The sequence below is a fragment of the Sciurus vulgaris genome (genome assembly GCF_902686455.1).
Source record: "Sciurus vulgaris genome assembly, chromosome: 5".
Taxonomy (NCBI): domain Eukaryota; kingdom Metazoa; phylum Chordata; class Mammalia; order Rodentia; family Sciuridae; genus Sciurus; species Sciurus vulgaris.
Genome location: NC_136465.1, coordinates 175,541,866 through 175,568,244, shown reverse-complemented (window position 1 = coordinate 175,568,244; position 26,379 = coordinate 175,541,866). Strand labels below are relative to the sequence as shown.

The window sequence follows — 26,379 nt, the reverse complement described above, 5'->3', positions numbered from 1 at the left end:
GAGGGTCCAGAGCCAGCCGGACCTCAGGTTCTCCACACGTGCAGCAGGACCAGTTGCCCTCTCCCTAGGCTCTGCCCCACTGTCACTGAATGGGCATCCAAACCCTGTCAGTCAGGAGCATGGCATCTGTCCAGGCCCCATCAGTGCTCCTCTGTGCTGCCTTTGTTTTGGGTTAGCCTTGCCAAGTTCGGTAGAGGACTGGGGGGTCTTGACCTTGTGTGCCCTGTTGCCCCGAGAGAGGAGGTGAGATGGCACATCTTCTTCTGGGCTCTGGGCCAAGTTCCTGTCCTCACCTCCCCCCCCACCCTGCCTGTGTCTCCACCCTCTTCCAGGTCACCTAAGGTCTGGGGCTTTGGACTCCCCATATACAGCGGGGAGGAATCCATGTCCCTTTGGTGCTCAGGACTCTCAGGATGGGGACCCCAGAAACCTCCCCACCTTACACAACCACCAGGCACCCTGTGCTGCCACCTCAGCCTTGGCCTGGAGCACCCTTCCTCCATTCCAACTTGGCTCCATCCTTCGAGGTCTAGCCCAGGTGCCACAAGTACCAGAAGGTCTTCCCAGATCCCCTGGGAGGGATCACATCCCCCTCTGTGCGTCCACAGCTCAGTTCCTCCCGGCATTAGTGCTCTCATGAATGTGCATCCATCATGGATATGTGAGAGGTCACGTGAACCAAGGGACTTGGAGAAGGAACTCCACCGCTGTGCCCACAGAGGCTCAGGTGATGTGGCTGTGCCGGCCGAGGCCCCATCAGCTGCCGCATAGGAGCCATTCCTCAGAATTAATGCCTAGGGCAGACCTGTCTCCTGGGAGCATCCAGCTCATTTCCTCTTTCCCAGTAGCAAGCAGTCTGTGATGCTCTCTTTCCCTTGGCTGCCAGGAAGCTCGTGATCAAATGGCATGTATGATCAGAGCCTTTTCTTTAAGTCTCGTGGGTGGCACATTCCCCTTGTCCCCCTTATATTTGTGCCATTTTCCTTATTTTCTCAAGAAACTTCTTGGGTCACTTTGGTCAGCATCCAAGAGGCCTGGGTTCATGTCCCATTCTGCTTCTTCCTTAGGGATCTTGGGCAAAGCCCATTCATTTTCCTTCCTGGGATTAAACACCTCCCTAATCACAGTTGAACACGAGATGTTAAAATGGCAGTCATGGGGCTGGGGTTGTGGCTCAGTGGCCGAGCGCTTGCCTGACACATGTGAGGCACTAGGTTTGAGCCTCAGCACCACATAAAAATGAATAAAATAAAATAAAGGTATTGTGTCCTTCTACAACTAAAGTATTTTTAATGGCAGAGTCAGAATAATCCGTTGTATTCAAGTAGCTTTACCTATTCACCTCTGGGAAAGAAGAGGTGGCTTCTAACCTACAGCAGGGTTAATGGAGACACAGCGGAGTATCGAGCAGCAGCGAGAGTCTGACATTTGCTGAGGGTTGGCTCTGCGCTGAGCCTCAGCACCCAGGGACTGTCCATGCATGTGCATGTGTGTGGCTGCAAGTGCCAGGCCGTGCCCACCCACCTGAAACGCCTCCCCAATATTGTCTCCTTCTGACCACACAGACATTGACGAGTGCTCCTTCGAGCGAACGTGCGACCACATCTGCATCAACTCCCCGGGCAGCTTCCAGTGCCTGTGCCACCACGGCTACACACTCTACGGGATGACCCACTGCGGAGGTCTGCAGCCCACCCTCCAGAGCCACCTGCCCCTCGAGGCACGCACCTGTCTGCAAGGCTACCTGCACTGCACCCCACACCCCAGCCTTGACCTTGAGACTGCTGGGAGAGGGCTTAGCCAAGGGCAGATCAGAGGAAGCCAGAGGAAAAGGGAGGCAAGGAGTCAAGGAGGGCACCAGTTCAAGGGCACAAGCCTAGAAACTGAATCCACTGGAGAACCCCAGGCCAGAGGAGGTGGCCCAAACAGAAACCCCCACAATGTGTGCTAGTGGGAGAGTCAGTGAGAGAAGAGCAGCGTGGAGACCCTGGGTGATCCCAAAGGAGAAATGTGTGGACTGAGATGAGGGGTCAAGCATCCCAGGGATCAGTGTTTTCAAAGGGACCAAGGCAGAAGGACACAGAGGGACAGAGGCAGCATTGTGACTGGAGCCCTGGGGCTAGGGGGCATGGTGGAGATGCAGGCAGGGAGGTGCTGACCTGGACAGCATGGGGCTTCTTGAACCCAGAGAGGACTTGAGTTCCTACTCCCAGGACTCAAGTTGGGGTATGATGTGACCAAGTTCTCATGACAAGATGCTCTAGCTGCCATGTGCAAAGGAGAGTGGACTCCAGGGTGCCTGTGGGGCGAGGCCCCAGGTCTGAGAGCTCCAGTAGTAGGGCAGGGCCCATGCTGCAGAGAAGGCTCTAGGTATAATTAGGAACCAGAGGTGAACCGAGGGCTTCCAGGGCTGCTGCTCACTGGCATGCAGACAGGCTGAGTGTAACAGAGCAGATCTATCCCTTGCTGCCCAGCTCCAGTGGGAGATCGGGTCTGAGGAGGAAGGGCCTCAAAAGTGCCTCTTTTACCCTGGTGCCTGCTGTGCATGGGGGGAACGGGCTTGTGCAGTCCCCTGGTGAGATCGGGCCTTACCATCCCTAGCCAGTGCTGGCTCCCTGCCCCACCAGACCGGATTGGACATTTAATTATGTGCTGCCTTCTCAGCCAGGTTCCTGGAGAAGGGATGCATTTGGAGGCCTGGAAGAAGCCGTGTGTGTGTGTGTGTGTGTGTGTGTGTGTGTGTGTGTGTGTGTGAGATGTTCAGCTGAGTGTCTGCATCGATGATGGTGTCAGGCAGGGGATGTGGTCAGGAGCTTCTCAGCCCTCTTGTCCTGACACCTCCTGCTCTTACTCCCACCTGTGTTTCCAGATGTGGATGAGTGCAGCATGAACAATGGCAGCTGCGACCAGGGCTGCATCAACACCAAGGGCAGCTATGAATGTGTGTGCCCACCTGGGAGTCGGCTCCACTGGAACAGAAAGGATTGTGTCGGTGAGTGGTGGCAGGGCTGGGGTGACCGCAGGGCCATGCTGACCCCGACCCTTCCCAAGGAGTTGGGAGGAAGGTGAGGGGGTCTTCCTTTGGGCCTTGGGCTTGGCAGGGGTCCTCTGCCAGCAGTGTGGCTGATAAGAGTGAGGGCTTACCAAGAGGAAGCGGCCAGGCAGCAGGGCAGGGTGGTGTCTCAGTGCTGGAAGCCTGGACAGATGGAACATTGGCCTCACCTCACCCAGCCCCTCGTCCTGCTGGGAAGCTGAGGGAGCAGACATAGCTTACATAAGTGCAGTAACAGCAGAGCCTGGACCAGGGAAAGGGTGCCTGCCTCTTTGTATGCCGCCCCCCACCCAGCCCCCAGCTCCACCATGCAGGCTCCTGTGCCCTCTGTGTGGCTGCCCAGCTCCATGGGGGCCTCTAGGTATATGTTCTACAAATACCTGCTCACTGCCTGCCAGCCGGGCCCTGTCATAGGCGGGCTACAGTGCCTACCTTCCTGGATTTTGCTCTCTGACCCCTTGCCCTGCCACACTCTGATGTCCCCAGCCAGATCGAGCCTTATGAATCCAAGGCAGGATGTCCCTCTCTGCTGAGAAGCCTCCAGCAACCCCTCATTCCCCTCAGTCAAAGCCACAGTTTGCTGAGCAGCCCTAAGGCCATCAGGCCTTCCACCTCCTCCTCATTTGCTCCATGCCGGCCTTACCCACTGGCAGCACTTCCCCACACTGTCCTCACTCTGCCCCTAGAAGGACACCTGTGCTGGCTCTCCTGTTGGCCTGGAGGGCTCTCCCAGCCCCCTCGCTGGCCCCTTGCTATGGGTCTACTCAGCAAGGCTGCCTCACCGCCTCTGGCCCACTTCTGGTCCCCTGGTCTTCTCTTCTCCTGTTGTCCCATTGCTCTTGGAACCATCAGCCAATAATTGTATATGCTCGTGTCGGTCTGTCTGTCCTCACTAGAAGTGAAGTTTTGCACAGTTGAACGGGTGTGTTTTGCTTGTGCTGGTCACTGCTATACCTCAGGACCTGGAACAGAGCCTGGCATCCTCAGACACTAAGTCAACATTTGTTGAGAAAAAAAATGAACATGTTGAAGACCGGAGGCCATCACTTGATGTCTGAAATCAAAAGGCTACATTATCACTTACCCTGTTAATGCAGCCTCACTAAGCTAAGCAGACTGCTGGTTTTGTGTGAAGTTTGGAGAAAGAGCTGGTTGGTGGGAACAGGGAACATTGGTTTCAGGAAAGGTGAAGATGAAGTCAGCCTCAGAAGCATGGTTTGTGCTGCTTACAAAGGCAAGGGCAGGTTGAGAGCCACCTTAGGTGACTGGAGTGATTCTTTCCCAGGTGATTGACTGCAAAGCCAAGGCTGATGTAGATTGATTGGCTTCAGGGGTTTGTCCCAGCACAATAGTCACAAACCTGCTGGGGCCACACTAGTTCGTATTTAGCAGGAGCCATTGATGCATTCATTGGGGTTGTGCTCCCTCTGGGACTTACTCGTTGCCATCGCTGTGGCACTGACTGTCTCCCAGGCTATGGAGAGGTATCTGCTGTTTGTTTCCCAGTCTCCCTTTTGGTGCTGCCTTCCCCAGTCAGAGCACCAGGAACAACCGACCACCAGCTCTCCATGAAGTGTCCCAGTGGAGTCTTTTTGTCAGGTCATGTCAGTCAGCATATTATCCCACTTTTGTCCCATGTTGCATTAATGTTCTAGAGAGTCAGCACCAGGTGGCCAAGACAAGCTAGTATAAATGAAGGTATTAGTGGAAGATACCGGAGGGCTCTTGAGAACCAAGATCTCAGGTTTCCCAGGCCTGACCAAGAAACAAGTGCCACAGTGCCCTGAGCTGCCTTAGGTGTTCAGGTTGCCTTAGCTTTGGCCTCTGTGGGGATTGTCCTGCCTCATGCTGCTGCAAGTCCAGGTTCAAAAGGAAGTAGGTGCTAGCCACAGTGCAGATGGCCCCCATTCAACCAGAGGAAATCCAGTGCTGTGCTGCTCTCCACAACTGCCTAGCTAACATGCCACTGTGGCAAAGGCTGTGTTATTTACTTTATCAAAGGGAGGTCACTTTTTTTTCTTTTTTTCAGTTATGGGAATGGGACCCAGGGTGTCACAGGTGCTGGGCAAGTGCTCATCACTGAGCCACATCCCAGCGTAGGGCTAGGTTTTGATGACCACTTTGAGTTGTCCAGTTCCCCTCAGCGGGCTTAACATCTTCAGTAGTTCATTTATCACAGGTATTCACCGAACTAGGAAAGACTATACCTTCAGATTCCTTATTAAGAAAGCATAGTTTATACAGGGTACCAGAGTAGTGGGGTCATACACTGGAATAGTCTCATGGCCCCATGAAACAGCCAGCCTTGGTTCTGAGGTGGCATCAGTGTGCCTATGTGACTGACCTTAGTGGAGCTAAAGGTGTCTGTGGGTGGCGGTGTGATAAACCCTCAGATGCTGGGCAGGGAATGCTGAATTCACTTCTCCTGGTCTAAGGGCTTTTTCTTCTTTTTATGTATTGTCTATAAAGAGTATTGTTTTAGTCAGTTTTTGCATTGCTGTTACCAAAAAAACCAACAAGAATGACTTAGAGGAAGAAAAGTTTACGTGGGGTTCACAGTTTCAGAGGTCTCCGTTCATAGCCAGCCAACTCCATTGCTCTGGGTGAGGCAGCATGTTAGGGGGAGGACCCCACTGAGGGAAGCTGCTAAGCTCAGGGCAGGATCAAGAAGCAGTTGGGGAGGGGCTGCAGGGCAGATGCATCCTTTCAGGGCACACCCCCAGCGACTCACCTTCTCCAGCATCGCCCCACATGCCTACAGTTACCACCCAAGCAATTCAAACTAGAACTGACTGGTTAGGTTACAGCTCTCACAATCCAGTCATTTCACCTCTGAATACTCCTACATTAACAGGAGCTTTTGGGGAAACTTCATATCCAAACCATAACATTCCACTCCTGGCACCCACAGAATCACATCCATCCATCTCACAAGGCAAAATGCATTTAGTCCATCTCCAAGGGTCACATGGTCTTAACAGTTTTAGCACTACCCAAAAGTCCTAGTCCAAAGGCTCATCTGAGATCAAAATCAAACTCTTTGCTGTGAGCCCTTGTAAAAATCAAAAGCAAATTACATATATTCAATATACAGTGGCACAGAGAAACATTCCAAAAGGGAATAGGGAAATAGAAAGAAGGGATGGGGCCAAAGTAAGACTGAAACCCAGCTGGGCAAACAGGGCTCCTAACTCCATACACAGCACCTAGGACACTTGACTGCAAGGTGTGTTCTCCAAAGGACTTGGGCAGCTCCACCCCTTTGGCCTTGCTGGCAGTGAACATGGGCTCTCTTTTAGCCTGTTTCACAGTTGGTAATTTTTTTAGGCTGACGGTCTTAATTATTGGCACTTCCCAAGGTCTTCTTTCCAGCTTCATCTTCCCCTTCACACTTTATGCATCACCCTCTCAGGAGCAGCCCACAGGGACTTTGACCTTGCTACACTTTGGATGCCTCCTAGTCCTTACATTGAAATCTCAGTGGAAGCTTCCATGACCCTTAATTTTAGCATCGTACATTCCTATAGACCCAAGCAACATATGGATGATGCCAAGATCCTCATCACCCGGAATTGTGGCTGCAGCAACCTCTGAGTGCCTGCACAGCTCAGTGTGGTGAAACAACTTCTAGGCTCCCCTGTGTGAGCAGGGCACCCCCATGATCTCTTCTCAAAGGAATTTCTCCTCTAGACCCTTGAGCCTGCAATGAGTGTGGTCTTGCAAATTTCTACAACCTCAGGCCATTGTTTCTGTTTTCACTCCAAAGTACTCAGCCTCTCTTTGGGGGTTATAATCTCTTCAATAAGCAACTTATTTGGCCCCAGCATTACGTGTACATTTCTGGCCAAACTGCAAGTTTTTAAAATTCTTTAATTTCATTTTTCCCCCATTTCTCTGAGTAAACCTGGCTAAAAGCTGCCAGCAATGTCCATGCCACTGACTGAATGCTGTGCTGCCTTGAAATTTCCTCCACCAGATTAACTAGTCCATCACCCTTAAATTCAACCTCACAGAAAGTTTCAGGACGTGAGCAAAATATAGCCAAGTTTTTTGAACATGAGTGCCCTCTAGTCCCATCCCAGTTAGGTCCTCATTTTCCTCTGGAACTTCATGAGCACTGTCTACATTCCTGTGGCCATTCCTGTCTCCCGAGCTCCTGTCAGAGTCACACATTCAGCTCCATTTACAACATGCTAAAGCTTTTCAGCTTGCACTTCTAAACTTTTTCAGAATTCCCCCTGCCAACCAGCTCCAAAGGCTCCTAAAATCACATGGTCAGGTTAGTCGGAGCCGTGGCCCCATTCCCAGTATCATTTCTGTTTTAGTCAGCTTTTGTGTTCCTGTGACCAGAACACCTGAGAAGCACAGCTTAGAGGAGGAGAAATTTACTTGGGCCTCACATTTTCAGAGGCCTCAGTCCCTAGCCAGCCAGCTCCTTTGCTTTGGACCCAAGCTGAGGCAGCACATCATAGGGAAAGAGCGTGGCAGAGAAAAAGGGTCAATGCATAGGGAATGGGGGGGTCAGAAATCAGAGAGAGACAGGGAAGGGGCCTCGGGCAAATGCATACTTGCAGGACAGCCCCCAGTGACCTTCCTCCTCCAGCCACACCCCACCTGCCTACAGCCTGCAGTCAGCCCATCCAAACCAGGATGAACTGATTCGGTTTCTGCCCTCACATCCAATCATTTCACCTCTGAACACTTCTGAATAAACAGAAGCTCTTGGGGGACACACCATATCCAAACCATAACAAATATCATTAATAGGCTCATGGAACACACTTTATACCGATTTTCAAATTGGCTACGCCAGCAGTAGCTTGGGAAGGCTGACTTACAGGATCAGTAGTTGTCCCAGTAAAGGCTCGATCTAGGTGAGCTATTGTCTGTAAGGGAAACAAGATGTGTCAAGTCAGTATAACCTTAAATCTCCAAGGTGGGGAAACGTGGTCAAAGCTAAAGTACAGCAGTCTACCACCAGGGAGGGGGTAGGAATCCGCAGTTACGAACATCTAAGAGAAGTCTTCCCCATGGTCTTGGGTGGGAGCTGTCTTCCTGATGTGCCAGGGGCCTATTCTTATCGTATTGGGTAGCAGAACTTCTCTGCAGTGTCTTCTCTTGAGAGTTTTCTGAACAACCTCAAGGTAAGACCTTTAAATGGTAACTTTACAGTTCTGAAAAATTCGTTCCAAAAGAGTAGGGGTAATAAAGACAGTGACCAATTCTGCATAATTTGTGACTAACTTGCCCAGTAAAATGTGTCTGTATTTTACTAAATAAAGAAGTTGGAATATTCCACACAAGGAAGACCAAATCTAATGTGCTAGCCCCCATGATTGCTGGTGTTGTTTGCAGCAAGAGACTGTTTCAGGTCATCCAGAAAAGGAACGACTGTTACAAGTACATGCTTACAACCCATGAAGTCCACATGAGAGGCTCAAGATACCTCAGCATTTGGTTTCATCCTCTCTTTACAGTTTACCCGGGATCATTCTGGTCACAGAAAGGTCATGAACTAAGTCATTTCCTCTGTTACCTGGAAGCTTCTCAGCAGCCTCGTCTAGTAGCATGTCCAATTTGTCCTCTTGGGTGTGCCATCCTAGGGAAGGTGTTAGAAGCTGTCTACGTGAGGTGGCCTGGTGGGACCAGGGGCCCAGCCTAGCCCAGGCAAAACAGCCTCTGGGACCATTTCCCTTAATGTCCAGCTTTTCTGTCCTGGGCCTCTGGGTTTCGGTTACAGGTAGTAAAACTCTGTGTTCTAGTGTTCCAAGCCACACATTACTCCAAAAGCTTCCCAGCTCTCTGGAAATATTGACCCTTTTATTGTTAGCAGTATAACGTGCCTAGAGAGACACAGTTGGGCCACCAGAACCTTGGGCTTGATTCCAAACTAGATAATTCTGGCATATTCAGCCTTGTATTGTCTCTCTTCATTTTGTTTTCTGATTTTTGTTTTTATTAACAGCATTAGATAGAAGAGTTTCTTTCATTCTGAGTAATCTTTTAATTTCCTTGGTAGTGTCCTTTGAGTCACAAAAGTCTTTAATATTCTTGAAATCAACTTATTTCTCCTTAGTCACTTACGTTCATGTCATTTCTAAAAACAATTCCCTAACCCAGGGTCCCAAAAATTTACACTTATGTCTTCTTCTAAAAGCTTAATAACTTTAGATCTCACACTAAGATCTTTGGTCCATTTTGAGATGGTTTCCAATTTGGTGTAAGGGAGGTAGGAAAACATCAGCTTTGTGCACATGGCTAACCAAACATGGCAGCACCATTTGTTGCAAAGACCATTCCTTTCCCCTGCTGAATAATCATGACATCCTTGTCAAAAACATCGACCACAAACAGGTGGGCTTATTTTTGGACTCTCATTTCTATGTCTCTGATCTGCGTCTGTCTGTGTGCTAATATCCACTCTCTGGATTATTGTGGCTTTATACTAGGTCTTTGAATCAAGAAGTGTGTCCTCCAGCTTTATACTTGATGCGCAAGATCAGTTTAACTGTTAATGAACTTCCCTTGATTTCCCTCTGGATTGGGGCTCTGTCCTCCTCTATGATAAGTCCTATCAATAGCAGTACTAAGTTGGGGTTTGTCGTGGAGTGTCCAGATGATCCATTCCAGATATGAGCACTTCTGAAGTACCAGGATACAGGCTGAGTCTGGCCTTCAGCAAAAGGTAGCGTTGCTCAATGCAAGAAGAGAAGAGGAAAGCCCAGACCCCATAATTAGTTAATGACTAGCAGAGGAAAATGATGGATGGGTGTTTTCAGTTCACAAGAGATCACACCGCAAGTGGAGCCCTGGGATGAAAGGCTAACCCTAGCTCAAGATCTGAAGATGGCCCAGGTGGTTTCAGCAAGGCTGCAGTTGCTCTGAGGCAGGGAGAACACGCCCTGGCTGCTGAGTCCAGGGCACATGGGCGCCACCAGTGCTTGCCATCTTGTGTCCACACCCCGAGAGCAGGGCCTAACCTTTGCATTTCATGCAGGAGAGTTGAGGGTGATGTGGGAACGCTCAGTTGGACTCTTCCTGTGCTCTCTTCCGATTGCTCCACTGGCGTTGTAGAAGCTTTTAGCCTAGGGATTCTGTTTTTGAATTCTACAGAGTGTATGCCCATTAAGGCTCCTGTTAGCTATAATTCAGTCACATGCAAAAGAATTATTTGGGACTTCCAAAAACAACATCTTCAGTGTGCTTTTCCTGGCAGTGCCAGTGATTGAGCAGACCCCTCCCTGCTGCACCAGAGAGAGAACGAATGTCTTCTGATAAAGGTCCCAGAGAAATAGTTACAGGCTGGATCCTAGGATAGCGGAAGGTTTAGAAAGTCTACTTGAATGGTTTTAGTAAACTACTACTAAATACTAGTAGTTGAATGGTTTTAGTAAACTTCGACAACCCAGTGTCCAACCCCTCAGGCCATCTGTAAGCTCCCTTGCAGCCTTGGGTTCTCCTTTTACTGTCGTCCCACAAGTCCCCACCATGTCCCCTCCCTGTGCCCACCCCTGCCCTTCATGGGTGCCAACACAAACAGGACTTCTTACTTTGAGGTTGAAGCATTTTTTGCTTCCCTCTTGCTGTTCAGTCAACTCCAAATCATCCTGGAGGGACTCAATGCTCTGTGGCACTGGTGAGCATGCTGTGGGTGGTGGACTCAGGTCTGGGACCTTGCTAGATCAGCAGGCCAGCTTCTGTTCCATAGGTGCCCACACAGGTCCCAGGCCTCCTGGGTAAGGCACAAAGACCTCACTATCCACAGCTCAGGAGCTGCCTCTGTACCCCAAGTCCCACAGGGATGACTGGGAAGGGTCCGGGAGAGTGCTGCCATGCAGGGGACTTGCATTCCACGCCAGGCTTGGGAAAGTCAGGGCTGTTACAGAGAACAGAAGCATGATGCCTCATCCCTCAAAGTTTCTGGCTGCAAGCACAAGGCTAAGGAATGACCATGGAAATGGATGGAGTTCACAGCCTCTGCAAGCCCGGCAGAGCATGCAGGGACACTTGGTCAGTTTCACATGTGGACTGTGCAGCCTGACAGTGCCCACAGCTGAGTGTCCAGGACCCTGTGCTCATATCAGCCACAGGTGCTCTATGCACAGGCTCTGGATGCTATGGGTATTTTCATCTGGAAGAACATGAGAGGTTTTGTTTGTTTATACATTGTTTATTTTCTCAGACTCCTTGAAAATGTTCAGCCATGCCAAGTATAGTGACTCACGCCTGTAATCGCAGTGACTCAGGAAACTGAGGCAGGAAGATCAAAGTTCAAAGCCAGCCTCTGCAACTTAGCAAGACCCTGTCTCAAAATAAAAAGTTAAAAAATGACCAGGGATGTGACTCAGTGGTTAATGCCTCTGGGTTCAATCCCTGGTACCAAAACACCAAAACAAACTAAGTGTTCAGCCTCATGTTGGACATTATTTAAATTGGCAATTTCCCATTCCAACTTACTTTCCAACTAAGCCCCCTATTGTGGGTATCCCTATCTACAAAAAGAAAGGACAAAACTCCTTTTATTTTGCTTTTAAGTCTACTCAAAACTCATCTGCAAGTCTCAAATCTAAATTTCAAATCACCAACTCACTCATATTTACTTTGTTTTTTTTATTTTTTAATCTTTATCCACTTTTTCTTAAGGGAAAGCCTTCCAAAGCAGCCTTGCATGCAGTCGTCCCTATTTTTCTCCTCTCAAGGCTGTTTTTCTAATTATGCTGGGCTAGGCTAGCTGTTTAAATCCTCCCCTGGTCTTTATTATTTGCAGCTTTTCATATTTTTTCCAATCCAAGATACTAATAATTAAGTGAACTCACAAACACAGATCTGATCACTCAGGACAATAATTATCCAAAAAAATCCTGAATTCTGAAGCAAATGCTTGCCCAGCTCCTTCGGTTCAGTTTAACTTGGCCCTTTGTAGCACTCGGCTCGTAGACCACGCTTGAACGTCAACATGACAGATCTGGTTTCTGGGCAAATGATTCTAATGGGATGCCGTGCAGTGTGGCTCTTCCTTTCCTGAGCTAAACCCTAGGGGAGAAGGGCTTGTTGAGAAAGGGTCAGGGTCAGAGGGAGGGAGGGAGGGCTGTGAGGGCAGAGGTGGAGCTGGAAGGGAAAGCCGGAAGGTGGATTCAGAAGGCGGAATGGAAGCTGCGGCCGAGCAAAGAGGCATTTTGTCTCCTACCTCTGGAGCCCCTCGTAAGCACATCAGCTTATTCATCCTGAGGTGGCAGAAGCTGCCATGATGACCCATGTTACTCTAAGTCGGTGTGGTGGCAGTGACCTGGATTTTGTGGCAGCCAACAGGGTCCAGTTTTCCATTTACCAACCAAGCAGTCAGGGTTGTAATCTCAATTTGCAAGGACGCAGAGACCTGCCATGTCTGCAGCCTCAGCATAGCAAGCCCCTGAGGATCTCCTCCGCAGTCAGTGGCAAGCATGTGCTCTGAACAGTATCCCAGGCTTCCCCAGCCAGAGGAGAGAAGGGCCATGTGTGCGACCACCTGTCAGTTGCTATCGAGATGTGGACATGCCGAAGCAGCCCCTGCTGGCGGAACAAGAGCACCCTCATGCTGCTCTTAACCAGGAAGACCCACCTTGTGAACTCACCTCTGACGATCGGCCCTCGGGCCACCTTGCACTGGGGTAGAAGCCCACAGGGCCATGTCCCTGTCTCCTCCCCTAGGAGCAGGGACAGGTGCAATAGAGCACAGCACAGAAACTGCCAGGTGGCCGTGCACTCTGAACCCAAGAGAGATTTATCAAGGGCCGGGGCTGTAACTAGTGGGTTTGATCCCTAGCACTGCAAAAAATAAATAAATAAATCAGAGCTCTACTTGACAATACCAACATGTACAAGCACTTTAGGTGCAGCAGGGTCACCCCCGGTGGAGCTGGCTCCCTGGAAGCCTCTCTGAAGGGCAGGCATCTGCAGGCCACGTTTCCACAGGACCCCAGGGGACCAACCAGGGAGGAACCTCCGTAACTGTCAAAGTAGAAGACCACCGCTCCATATGTTTCACCGGAAGCTGAGTTAACTGCTTAAGCAAGCGAGGGCCATGTTTTCAGCAAGTGCTGAGTGTCCAGAGGCAAAAACTAACTTTAGGCAGTGTCAGGATCCCGTTGGTGAGTGTCCTGTGAGTGCCACCTGTGCCGGCTGCAAAGGGCGTGTGGCTCCTCCTGGTGACTGACTCACTTGGGACGCTCTGATGACCTGGCTGTCACTCACCATCAGATGTTCAGTTCTGATGTTGAGGGTGGCTTGGAACTGCCAGTCTTTTCCTACGAATCTGGGGGCTTTTTCAATCCTCTGAAGATAAAGGAACCCACAGGAAGTTGTGAAGAGCTACTTGGGACATCTTCAGATATCCAGTGGAGGAAGTGGGGGGGACCGGCCCACCCTGTGCCTCTAGGCCAGCAAGTCCAAGTTCATTTTCAGCTGCCCCTCCCCAGACAGACACTGTCCTGAGGGCCTGGCCCTGCCCTTGAGAACTTCTCTCTGGAATGGGCGTGAGCCTTCTCACAGACAGCTGGAACCAGTGACTGCCACAAGAGGCCAGCTCTCTGGGCCTAGCGTCCAACCTGGCCAAATGGACCTGGACCCTACCACAGCTCAGCCCCTTGCCACCGAGAGAGTCTGACCCAGCGAGGGAGGGCTTTGGGAGTCTGTTGGCCCCTGCTCAGGGGCCCTGTCAGCCTTGGGAAGCCCCCACTCTGGCCTCTCAGGCCCTCTCTGTCTTCCTTCTCCTTAGAGACAGGCAGGTGCCTTTCTCGAGCCCAGGCCTCGGCCCAGGCCCATCTGTCCTGCAGCAGGGTGGGCAGCGTGGAGAGCTGCCTCCTTTCCTGCCCAGCCCACACCCTCTTCAGACCAGGTAACCCAGGCTGTCCGGGGAAGGGATGCGTGGGTGGGGCGCTTCTCCCCTTGGATCCAGGGCCTGATCTCTGCAACTCAGGGAAAGAGCCCCGCCAGGGATGAGGGGCCCTGGTCATGGTGCCCCTGGGCAACTGTTTGGGCCTCTGTGGGTCCGGGCTTCTTCCTGCCTGGCCATTTACCTGTCTGCATGTGGCAGAAGTAGTCCGACTCGGGTCAGTCCCGCCCTTCCTGTTGTTCAGCAACCCCTTGGAGGCCTCGAGAACCTGGGGCACTGGAAGGGAGGTGCTCCCAGGCCCATCTCACCCACTGGCCTCTCTGCAGACTCGGAAAATAGCTACGTCCTGAGCTGTGGTCTTCCAGGTCTCCAGGGCAAGATGCTCCCGAAACGCAACAGCACCATCTCTGGCACCGGGCCCGGCTGCTCAGGTAGCCCCTGACTGTCCATGCTGTGCCCACCAAGGTGGCCCCTTGACTCTGTGGCATGCAGCATGCTTCAGGGGAGGGAGGGACACAGCCCACGGAAGAGTTTCCCAGACTGGCTCAGGGTACTAGAGACGAGGCAGGCCAGGACCTAGAAGCCCACAGTCTGCAGGATGAGCTCCAGCCCAGGGGTAGTCACTTTCCAGCTCCAAGGTCTCAGTAGCAGTGGCTGTGTGACTCCAAAATGCTGTGGGTGCACAGAGCTCAGGCTCTGTTTTAGAGGAGCGCGTGGCCTCTACCAGGTGGGCGGCTGGGTAGGGTGGGCAAACGTGGCCTGAGGCACTACGTCCCGCCCTTTGGGACTCTGGCCAGCATGGGAGAGGGTGTCCCCAGGCTTTCCTGACCCCTGCTGTCAGAGTGCTACAAGGGGCACACTTGGGTGCAAGTCATGGGTACAAGGCTGGTGTGATTCTGAGCCTCTGGGAGCTCAGGACCTGGGTCTGGAGAGCTGGCATCTGCTCTGTGAAGCGCTCCACGGGCCCAGTCTCCCTGGTGTCCCTTTCCTTGCTCCCCCTCCCTTCCGCCCTCTATCCTCAAACCACCAGTCACAACGCGGCCTTGGCCATGAGACAGAGGAAGCTGGGGCTCCTTTCCCCTGCAGAGACTGGCCGAGGCCGGACTTGAGCTCCAGCCACTGTCCACTGTCCATGGTTCACCTTTTCAGGCCTCACAGGGGGAGGGAGTGGGGCTGGAGAGGGTCCCCCACCCTGGGAGGGCTGTGGGGACAGAGCTGCCCATACCCAGCCCCACCCCAGCCCGGGTAGACTCATCCCGTGGCAGCCCCCGTCCCCTACCACCTCCTTGCCCACAGGAGAGGCCGCCACCTAGGGGGATTTTGGCTTTCCCCAGATGCCCCCAGCACCCCCATCAAGCAGAAGGCCCGCTTCAAGATCAGAGACGCCAAGTGCCACCTCCGGCCCCGCAGCCGGGAGCGAGCAAAGGAGACCCCGAGGCAACCACTGCTAGGTGAGTGGGTCACCCAGGGGTGGTGGAGGAGCCCCCAAGCCTGAGAGCTGGGGGCCTGGAGTCCAGCAAGGCTGGGTTTCCAAGAGTACAGGCATCCCATCTGTGCCCCTCTGCCTTGGCCTACTGGCCCCAGGAGCTTTGCATTTGAGTGGGAAATGGGTCCCTGGCATCTCAGGGGCCACTGGCTGTGCCACACCAGGGTTAAATGACACACGCACCCCAGCAGGGCCTTCCTATGTCGCCTGGATGTGTTCTGATTGAAGGTGTTGCAGGGTTTACTCAGCAGTTCTTTCTTGACAGAATGTGGCTGAAAGGACTCTCCAGGTTGAGGGGGTGCAGAGAACAAGCTTTCCTCCAAGGGCCCCGGGAGGGAGCTTCCTGCTCTGGTTCCTCAGAGGCCTCAGCAGGTGCAGCAGCCTTGGCCAGTAAGGGAGAGGCGCCCCCGGTGGCAGCATTGTGGTGGCTCAGAAGGTCTGGTCCCCTGGTGAGGCCCCGAGCAGCCTGGCCTCCTGCAGCTCCAGCTGCCCCCTCTGTTCCCTGTTGTGGAGTCCCAAGGGCCCTGCAAGGGGCAGTCCACGTGCAGTCTGTGCGCAGGGCTGGGATTGCCACAGTGTTCCCATCCTTGTCCAGAAAACTGCCATGTGACGTTCCTGACTCTCAAGTGTGACTCCTCCAAGAAGAGGCGCCGTGGCCGCAAGTCCCCATCCAAGGAAGTGTCCCATGTCACAGCAGAATTTGAGGTGGAGATAAAGATGGAAGAGGCCTCAGGTGGGTGAAGAGTTCTCTGAGGGCTACGAGGACCTAAGGGAGGAGCTGCAGGGCAGGACAGGGCTTCCCACCCGGGTCAGGACCACAGGTGGCAATGGCCAATGAGGGACTAACAGGGGGAGGGCCCTGGCCAGCATGTAAAAGACGGCTCAGAGAGCCCAGGGGACAAATGGCGACTCCCCCACCCCTCCCACCCTGGCTGAGGCTGGAGGGGAAGTGTGTGCAGCCCCTCAGAATGGCCGCTCCACGGCCCAGCTCAGCCTTCAGAGGGGTCTGCGATGGTGACTGCTTCACACCAGCTCACTCCTTGTGGTGGCAAACAAGTGTCGGGCTAAGGCAGAGGAGGTAAGGGCTGTCAGCAGGTATGTTCAGTGTGTGCCCAACCCTGGGCATGGCTACCATGAAAAGAGAGACCATGGCCTCTGCCCTGGCCCCACTCCCAGCTACAGGGAGGCAGCCATGCGTACTAGCTGCCCAGAGCCAGCCAACACTCTGAGTAGTGGGGGTAAGGGAACAAGTGGTACAGGGCTGAGGCCACTCCCAAGTCAGGGGCTCAGGAAGGCTTCCAGGAAAGGTGACATTTGAATTAGAGTCAGTTTGAAATCAAAGTTCACATGCATGCCTATAATCCCAGTGACTCAAGAGGCTGAGACAGGAGGATTGTAAGTTTGAGGCTAGCCCCAGCAACTTAGCAAGACCCTAAGCAACTTAATGAGACCCTGTCAAAATCAAAAATAAGAAGTCGTAGGAGGCCAGGGTTGTGACTCAGTGGAAGAGCCCTTGCCTGGCATGTGTGAGACACTGGGTTCAATCCCCAGCACCACATAAAAATAAACAAAATAAAGGTATTGTATACATTTTTAAAAAAAGGGGCTGGGGATGTGGCTCAGGGGTAAAGCACCCCTGGGTTCAATCCCCAATACCAAAAAAACCAGTTTGTGGGGTAGAAGAGGTGGCAAGGCAAGGCATTCAGGCAGGAGGAGTAGAATGGGCAGAGAGGACAGAGGAGGGCTTAGAGAAGGGCAGGGCAGCTGGGGGTAGAGCACAGGCCTGCGAGCTGAGGCTGGCAAGGAGGGTGGAGCCAGACCTCAAGACCCCTGGGACTCAAGATGGAGAGCTGGACACTGCCCTGGGCTCAGTGGCAGTCCTCAAGGGCGTCTGAGCTCCCACCCAGAGAGTCGTGCCCTGGGTGGCATGTCACGGTGGGCAGAGGGTCTGCACTCAGACCTGCTTCATGGCCTTGGGCAGATTGTGCCTCAGATCCTCAGTCTCCCCATCTGCACGTGGGCACTCGCCCCAGGGTTGAAGTGTAAATGGCGGGGGTCCGACCAGGCCCCCTGGGGCGGGCCTGGCACAGGGGAGCCTCCCTGGAGGAGGCGGCAGCTCTGTCTCTCCATCACAGACACCTGCGAAGCAGACTGCATGCGGAAGCGAGCGGAGCAGAGCCTGCAGGCCGCCATCAAGACCCTGCGCAAGTCTATCAACCGGCAGCAGTTCTACGTGCACATCTCAGGCACTGAGTACGAGGTGGCCCAGCGCTCAGCCAAAGCCCTGGAGGGGCTGGGGACCTGCGGCACAGGCCAGGTGCTCCAGGACAGCAAATGTGGTGAGTCCCTGCCAGTGGCCGCTCAGACACTGGCTCCCCTGTACCCGCGACCCAGGTGAGCCACAGTGAGCACACAGTGAGTGTTGGGGGACAGGCTGCAGCGGCCTGCCCAGGAGAACCATGGCACTCACGTCTTCACTGTCATTCAAATGTGCTCTCTGGTGCAGGGCCCTAAGCCTGTGTCCCTCACCACAGGGTGCAGACAGGGACAGGACAAAATGCAAGGCCACACCTCAGTGACCAGAAAGGCCTTCCTGTGTGAACTTAGGACCCCCCGCCCCCCACCCCCACCCCAGGGCTGACAAGAAGCTGGGAGGCTGAGTCAGGGTCAGGGAGGGCTGAGCCTGATGGCCACAGGGCCCAGCGCCACCAAGAGGTGGAGCTGCAGGGAGCAGGGGAGGCCAGTCCCCTGGCCCCTGGGCTTTGCAGAGGAGCCTGGAGGCAGGCCAGCCAGACAGGGCAGGTGACCACCCCTTAGGGATGGCCCGTGCGGAGGGGTGAAGTCAGAGACAGCACTGGGACTGAAGCAGTGACAACCAGGGGGAGTCCGGGTTCTCACAGGAAAGTAGGCGATGAGCAAGTCGAACTGCCCACAGGCACAACGAGATGGCCACAGACACAGTCTGAGCTCCGTGGGGACGGTCCACTCTCTGTCACAGGAAGGCTGACTAAAGGGAGGGTGGATGGCGGGGATAGGCCACGGAGGGGTGGGGGCCTGGCACCAGGGCAGGCGAGGTGGAGAGGGCCAGACAGTGCAAGAGCGTTCTGGAGGTGGGGCTGGGCAGAGGACTTCCAGGATGGCTGCAGGCGTGGCCGCTCAGGTGCTCACTGCAGACTTGGGGTACTTGGGGGGCGCAGAGTTCCAGCCACAGGGTACACTTGAGTCATCCTTGTGAAGATGACAAGTAGGCGGTTGGAACCACAGATTGAAGCCCAGAGAACGGACTAAGCCAGGGTGCTGCTGGGAAGCCATGGGGAGAGGTGGTGGCAGGTATGAGGCTGCTGTGGGGACCATGGCCCAGACTACAGTGGGGCACAGGTGAGGGGCACAGTGACATCACTCTCTTACTTGGAACTACTGAGTTGGAAATCATTTTCAGCTTTCAGAAATGTCGAGCAGAACAGAAACTTCCATTCCCCTCATCCGAGTCCCCGAGGTGAACATTTTTCAGTATTTGCCCCTGGTTGTGCACCAGGGTTGGGGCAGGTTCCCCTTCCAGCTCGCGTACCCCGTTGCACTTCAGCCATCCATCAAACAATGTCCCTCTTCTCCTCCTGGTCCTTGCTCCTACCTGGAATGTGAGTCACTTTCCTGTCACATCTCTTCAGACCCCTGAGGTCTGGGGCAGCCCTGTGCCGGCCTCTTGGGCCCAGGCACCGTCATTCTGTAGCCCACTGTCTGCTCCTCCCCAGCTGGAGCCTGAGGCCTGCGGTCCTGCCTGTCAGCAGGTCCAGAGGCCTCACCTCATTCACCTCTTCCCTCGGTGACTGATGAGTGTTTTCTGGGGCCACATGCTGAGTCGATTCCAGGTCATCTTGGGACTCTACCAGCCCCAGCTTCTTATGACTCCCACCAAATCTCCCGCCGTGATGGCTGCCATTTGGCTGTTGTGCCTGCGTCTGCTAGTCAGTCTCCTGTAAGAAAGAGCTCCAACCCTGCCCGCTTTGTGCAGCCTCCTCGGGATCTGTCCACAGGGGCCTGGAGAGCCCCCTCTCCTCACCGAGTTGTCATCCCTTCCCGGCACCACTTAGGTCAGTGCTCAGAGTCCCCGTTACACGCTGAGCACACCTAAGCTGGCCCCAGCGTCCTTTCAGCAGGCCCCCCGTGGCTCTGTGAGGCCGCCTGTGCCTTTCCATATCACAAGATATGACAGACGTCATTTGTACTTCCCTGCCTGAGCCCTGGAACCAGCCAAGTCCCCAGTTCCTTTGAGAGGAGTGGGACACGCAGAAACCCAAACCTAGAGCCCTCGTTGCCGAGGACCAGCACTACCCTAGGCGCTCTCGTGAGGCGTGTCAGACACACGCCGGGCATCTCCACGGGGTGTGTGCACGAGCGAGCCTCTAGCTTGTGCCAGTGCACCTGCTGGCGCCCTGGGGCCCTTTCCATCCCCCTTTCCTGTTCACGACCACTTCCCCAGCCCTGAGAACATGGCTGCGTTCACCTGACCTGCTCCTCTCCGCGTCCCTATTCCTCACCAGCTTTCCTGTGGCTCCACATGGCCCGTCACATGGACTGCCCCTTCTCCCTGCCCTCTCGCAGTGTCCCTTCGGCCTCTGCCCAGGTCCCTGGCCCATGCCTGTGTGCAGCTCTCAAGGCTCCACGCTGCCCATCCTTGGGCGCCAGGTCCTCCCTGCAGTAGGGGAAGGAGACTCTCGGGAGCCTGGTTTCGGGTGGAGAGGCTGTGGGGTGTCCAGCTGACCTCCGGGAGGCAGTCTGCAGCAGGTTAAGTGGGATGGAGGGGCAGAGAGTAGGGCCGCAGGGGCCTGCAGAGCCCTCGGAGGAGCTGCCAAGGGGAGATGAGAGCAGGGCCTCCAGCGCCCTCCTAGTGGCTGCCACCCAGATCCCGTCCCCACTCTTCTGGGATGGGGCTGCCCTGCCATGCCATCACTGGGGGAGGGATGGCCCCCGGCCCCGTTGCCGCCGTCCTCCAGCAGCCTGTCTGCTCTGCCTCTGCAGTGACCTGTGGGCCTGGCACCTACTTCAGTGGTGAACGGGGCCAGTGTGTGCCCTGCGTGTCAGGGACCTACCAGGACCTGGAAGGCCAGCTGAGCTGCACACCGTGTCCCAGCAGCGACGGGCTTGGTCTGGCTGGTGCCCACAACGTATCTGAATGTGGAGGCAAGTGTGGGCCCATGTGGAAGGGGGCAGGGTGGAGAGGGGCACAGGCTCCTGAAGCAAAGTTGGATGCCACGTGCCATAGAGCCTGGCGTGGGCCGCCGCTCCTGGCAGTTCCCACAGTGGCTCAGTTTCCACACAGGCACCACTCACCAAGGACATGGGCCACGCGGGGTCTGCTCCTCGAGGCCGCTGCATCCCAAGCACTGCAGGCCACCCACCGGTCACTGCCTCGTGTAGCCCACAGAGCACCTCAGTGTGCAGACGCCCTGTTCACAGATGAGGTGTGGTTATAAAGAGGCGCCCTAAGTGCTTTATGGTTGACCAAACATCAGACCTCCTGGGGACAGTCGTCAACACGTCACCTGGTGAATCATGTACTTTTGTGAGTGGGGACTTAGCACAAAGAGCGTGACACTTCATCCCAAGCTAGTTGAGATAGCACTCTTTAAACTCACCCAGCACAGTTGGTTTGCAGAAATGGTCACCGTTGGCTACCCCCACTTGGCCCTGTCTGTGCAACAGGTCAGTCTCCCCATTGGCTTCTCCTGGCCACCAGGGGACTCACGCTGGAGGGTGCGCAGGAAAAGCAGGCCACAACAAGGTGGTGCCGTGAGGGTGGGTGAGTGGACACTTAGGGGAGTGGAGACCTCCACCTCCTCCCAGGGACAGAAGAGCCTGGAACCCAGCCTGAGGCTCTGCAGGCTGGCAGCTGCTCTGGCCCACTGCCCCTGCAGAAGTGAGGTCCCACACCTGGGGATAGTGACTTAGAGCACAAGGTGGCCAGAGGTAGGAGACTCATCACCTGGTGACGTCCTGGACCAAGAGGACATGAAGACCATTCCTTACGCAGTCCTGGAACACCAGCACACTGACTTTTTTTTTTTTTTTACTTGTAAATGGACACAATGCCTTTATTTTATTTATTTATATGCAGTGCTGAGGATTGAACCCAGGGCCTCACACGTGCTTGGCAAGCACTCTGCCACTGAGCTACAACCCCAGCCCTAGGCACTCTGACTTTTTGCTGGAACATTCTTTATTGTTGAGCTGAAATTGACTTTTCCTGTGGTTCCCTCCCTTTGTCCCAGGAGTACCCTTGAGGCCCCCTGCTTTGGCCCAGCCCTGCTGACAGCAGCATTAGTCCTGAGCCTTCTCCTGTAAAGACACCATGAGGCCTTCCCCTGGGGAGAGGCCTCTGAAAGAAACCCTTCCACCTCTGCCATGGGACCCCACTTCCCAGCTCAGCAGGTCACTGCCCTTTAGCCCCAGCCCTACCTGCTTTGGGAAAAGCAAAGGCGAGCCTGGCAGGTCACACAGTGAATGCTGCCAGTACAGACCAAGCCTCCCTCCTGCCACCAGGGCTGCCGTGCTATTCCCCTGCCCCACCCCAGGTGCTTTCTCCTGGGGTAAGCAGACCAAGAGCAGGGCCTGCGGCCACTCCTGTGCTAGTGACAACGGCACCCTCCCCTCCTAAGCCTCACCCTCTGACTTCCAGGCCAGTGCTCACCAGGCTTCTTCTCAGTGGATGGCTTCCAGCCCTGCCAGGCCTGCCCAGTGGGCACGTACCAGCCCGAGCCTGGGCGCACCAGCTGCTTCCCCTGTGGAGGGGGGCTGCTCACCAAGCTCGAGGGCGCTGCCTCCTTCCAGGACTGCGAGGCCAAAGGTGAGCAGGCCCCACAGCCCGGGACACTTTCCCTAAACAGCCCTCATCTCCCCTGCCTGGCCAACCTCAAAGTCAGAGGAGCAGCCTGGAGCCACCAGGCAGTGGACACAGATGACTGGTACTGTGCCATGTGCTACAACAGGTCACAAGCCTGCTGACTGGGAGGGCTTCTGGGGACGTGAGGACCAGGGAGGTGGCAGGGGCAGGAGCAGCGCAGACACCTTCACCAGCAACCCACTTCAGGGCCATCTTGCTGGGCTCTGTGTCCACCACTCCCCTCCTCGTTCCCCCAGCCTGCATGTCCCCCCAGCAGGTGACCCTGCTTCCTCTTCCACACACCCCCTGATATCTGTCAGGCATCTGCGCTGCCAGCAAAGGCCAGCAACCCAGTGCTCAGTCCTAGTCCCACAGAACCTGCCATATATGCAGATGGTCCCCGAAACCTGCAAACTCTCTGGGCCCTGCTGTTCTGAGGAGGAGCTGCCCCGTGCCCTGCCCCACAGCTGCTGGCCCCTCCCCACCCCCACTCACCTAGTGGAACGAGTGTCCGACCTTGCTCTCTCCCCTTCCTCTCCCTGAGACCCTTCAGTCACACTGGCACCCCACTTCTCCCCAAAAGTTGCTCCCCTCCTGGTGGCCCACATGTCCCCTGTGTTGCTGGAGCCCACGTGTCCTCAGTCTGAATCTGACTCGGGCCCCTCCAAGCCATTCGGCCCTCACTGTGTCCACCCACCTGTCCCCACACAGGTAGGAGGCGGCACTGGCTGGGGAAGGGCCTTGAGCTCTGTTCTGAGCCATACCTCAGGAGCAGGGGAGGCTGGCCTGCCCACTAGCACCCCTGCCTCATGTCCCTGCAGTGCACTGCTCCCCTGGCCACCACTACAACACTACCACGCACCGGTGCATCCGCTGTCCCGTGGGCACCTACCAGCCTGAGTTTGGCCAGAACCACTGCATTACCTGTCCAGGCAACACCAGCACTGACTTCGATGGCTCCACCAATGTCACACACTGCAAAAGTAGGTGCCACTCTTTACACCCCAGGGAAGCTGGAGGTGCTGGGTGAGATCTGATCCCACACTGCCTGGGAGGAGGGTGCTGGTTCCTGTCTCTCACCTCTGCTGGGGCGCCAGGGTGCCTTTGTGAACCCTATACCCATCTTGAGCCCAGGGGTAAGGAGGGGTGGCCCTGGCTCAATGCCCTCTGTGAGCAATATGGTGGCACCCAAGTTCACCAGTTCCCTCAGCTCACCAGCCATAGCCCAAGCCTCAGCCCAGGCCAGCCCAGGGCAGACCCTGCTCTGATTTCTGGGACCTAGGGATAAAGAATCTCATGCCAAGAAGGGGCAGCAAGGTGGCCAGGGCAGCAGGCAAGTGCCAGCCCTACAGCCCCAGAGGCTTATGCCCCTTAGGCCAAGTGGACACCCAGCAGAGGCCAGAGAGCAACAGGAGGCAGGGACCTAGGTGTGAACAGGTGGGGAAGGACTGAAGGAGGGTCAGACAGGCTTCGTGGTATCTAAGAGTCTTAAGTTAGAGAAATGTGGGCACCTGAGACAGCCCCTCACTGGGCAGGTCTTTGGGTATAAAAAAGACGCTGTATCATTTTAAGTATTTTAAATTTGCTTTTCAGAGTTTCTGGGTTTTGCTCTTTTCTAATTAGTTTTCAGGTTGTTGTCCCTTCTGGTCATGTTTGGAACTGCCTAAAAGCCCATGAAAGGGATTTAATCCTAGAGGTGGCAGTGACTCCCCTCTCCAGCCTTTCCCAGGCTGAGCACATGACCCCTTGAGGCAGAAGAGCAAGTCAGAGGAGGAACTTTGCAGATGCAGGTTAAACAGCCTCATGGATGAACGTGGGGAAGCCAGGGGAGAGGGAAGCTTCTAGAACACTGGAGGTGGAAATGAAAAGTTCCCCAGAAATTTTGAAGTGAGAAGGTATTTAAATGAGAATGCACAGGAAGTTTATAAATATTTAATATTTACATTCAATTCTTTTTGCAGAACTAAGGCTAATATTCCCTTATTAATTAAAGGCTAGGAACAATTTGGCTCATAAAAAGTCATGTTCAGCCTCCTCAAGGATATACAGTTAGTTAAAAAGGAAAATGTTTCTTTCCCTCTCTGTGTGGAGCACTTGCTCCTTCCTGCCTCTGGTGAGGAAGGAGACCTGTGGCACCTGGCAGGCTCAGCAAGGTAACCAGGTGAGTCAGAAGTGGCCAGGAGGCCTCACTTGGACATTCACACCTGAGACCTGGCTGGGACGGGAGCTCCTCAAGCAGCAGCAGGGGCATGAAGTAGCCAGTGAGGCGACCAGGCCCAGACACAGAGATAGAAGTGGGCCCTGCCCAGGCAAGTCAGCCCCATAAGTATCTGCTTGGCTGGGCCTCAGAGAGCCTAGGGAGTAACTGGGAACCTGCCCTCCTGCCGAGGGGGTGGCCCAGCAGGGCTCCCACTAGAGGTCAACTTAGGGCCTAGTGGCTTCCACAGGAGCACTGGGGAGAGTCTGGGCGGAGGAGGGCCCAGGAGGCGAGGACTCCCAGCAGGCCAAGCCTGACCAGGCCCTGGGGCCATGGTGCCCACAGACCAGCACTGCGGTGGTGAGCTGGGTGACTACACGGGCTACATCGAGTCCCCCAACTACCCTGGAGACTACCCGGCCAATGCTGAGTGTGTGTGGCACATCGCGCCACCCCCCAAGCGCAGGATCCTCATTGTGGTCCCCGAGATCTTCCTACCCATCGAGGATGAGTGCGGTGATGTCCTGGTCATGAGGAAGAGTGGTAGGTACTGGCCTCTGGGCTGGGGGTGGCAGCACAGGACATGGTCTCAGCCCATGTTCCCACCCTACCCATCTTGGTACACCTCACCAGGAAGGAGGGCCAGGACTCAGAGAGCAGGTCACTTGGGGTTCCGCAAGGCCGGATGGAAACCTACTGGGATCTGGCTGCCAGAACTGGGCTGTGCAGAGCTCTGAGGGAAGGCCCTGACGTTGTGCAAGCCACAAGGTCAGGGAGAAAGTCTAGGAATCCACACAGGCACAGAGCACACCCTTGTCCTGGCTGGAATATCTGTGGACATAGAGGCAGGCCTTGGGAGGTGAAGATGGAGGCAGGAGGGAGGCCAAGGGTTTACTCGGTGCTGCATTCTGTGTGAGCTTTATCACCACATGCATGCCGCCTGCTCCTTTTGATGAGTCTGAAAGCCCTGGTGTGCAAGTGGGGCTGTGGCAGAGAGGGCAAGGGGCCTGCCCAGGGTCCCTGAGCGGGCCAGAGCCAGCCAGGAACCACCTACCCCACCCATTCCTCTCACCAACCCATGCCCACCCCCCACGTCCTTCTGTCCCCTGTTCACCCACAGGGCTGAGCTCCAGGGGCAGCCTCTCCTGCTTCAGGGGCATCTCGGGAAGAATACCGGGGGAGCAGTGAGGAGGTGGGCACCCCAGGGGCAGCAGGTCCACCCCGCCTCCTTCACTCACAGGGAGCCTCTGGCCCCCACCTCCATGCCAGCTCGTCTCCCACAGCCTCCTTGAGTGCATCCTCTGACCCTGACTGCTGGGCACAGGCATGAGCGCTGTCACGGAGGAGCACTTGGCTGGAGGAAGAAAGAAACACCAGCGCAAAGGGGTCCACCAGAATTCCAGGGGCCGAGGGCAGGGAAGGGCAGAGGGAACTGGCACGAATCTAGATGGTGCGTCTGGTGCGTCTGGCAGCGGGCACCGCAGCCCTGGCGGCCAGCTGGGTGGTGGGGAGGAGTGACCTGCCGCAGGAGGAAGGGCCGACGTGGAGTGTGGGCCTGGGCCGCTCAGCAGGGCCTTTCCCACAGCCTCCCCCACGTCCATCACCACCTACGAGACCTGCCAGACCTATGAGAGGCCCATCGCCTTCACCTCCCGCTCCCGGAAGCTCTGGATCCAGTTCAGATCCAACGAAGGCAACAGTGGCAAAGGGTTCCAAGTGCCCTATGTCACCTACGATGGTAAGGCACCGCCCATCACAGCCCGCTGGGGGCCAGGGACAGAAGCGGTCTCAGGTCCCAGCCTGTGGCAGGGCACAGACCCAGGACCAGCATATTCCGGGGGCCACTGCGGACAGGGGGCAGGTGGTGCAGATAAGGAACAGCACTGCCATCTGT

The 26,379-nt window shown here is 55.0% G+C and overlaps 1 protein-coding gene across 3 annotated transcripts in view; it reads left to right on the top strand.

The window, feature by feature from the left end:
- Window positions 1-26,379, top strand: part of SCUBE1 (signal peptide, CUB domain and EGF like domain containing 1) — a 126,083-nt gene that overhangs the window by 93,869 nt on the left and 5,835 nt on the right. For all 3 annotated transcript variants that reach the window (XM_079143295.1, XM_079143294.1, XM_079143296.1), the window contains 12 exons: window positions 1,566-1,682; window positions 2,870-2,992; window positions 13,806-13,925; window positions 14,249-14,353; window positions 15,257-15,373; window positions 16,004-16,141; window positions 17,544-17,747; window positions 20,428-20,589; window positions 22,085-22,252; window positions 23,110-23,271; window positions 24,831-25,028; window positions 26,071-26,223. In XM_079143295.1, the coding sequence (XP_078999421.1) occupies window positions 1,566-1,682; window positions 2,870-2,992; window positions 13,806-13,925; window positions 14,249-14,353; window positions 15,257-15,373; window positions 16,004-16,141; window positions 17,544-17,747; window positions 20,428-20,589; window positions 22,085-22,252; window positions 23,110-23,271; window positions 24,831-25,028; window positions 26,071-26,223 (1,767 nt within the window). The remainder of the gene's footprint in view (window positions 1-1,565; window positions 1,683-2,869; window positions 2,993-13,805; window positions 13,926-14,248; window positions 14,354-15,256; window positions 15,374-16,003; window positions 16,142-17,543; window positions 17,748-20,427; window positions 20,590-22,084; window positions 22,253-23,109; window positions 23,272-24,830; window positions 25,029-26,070; window positions 26,224-26,379) is intronic.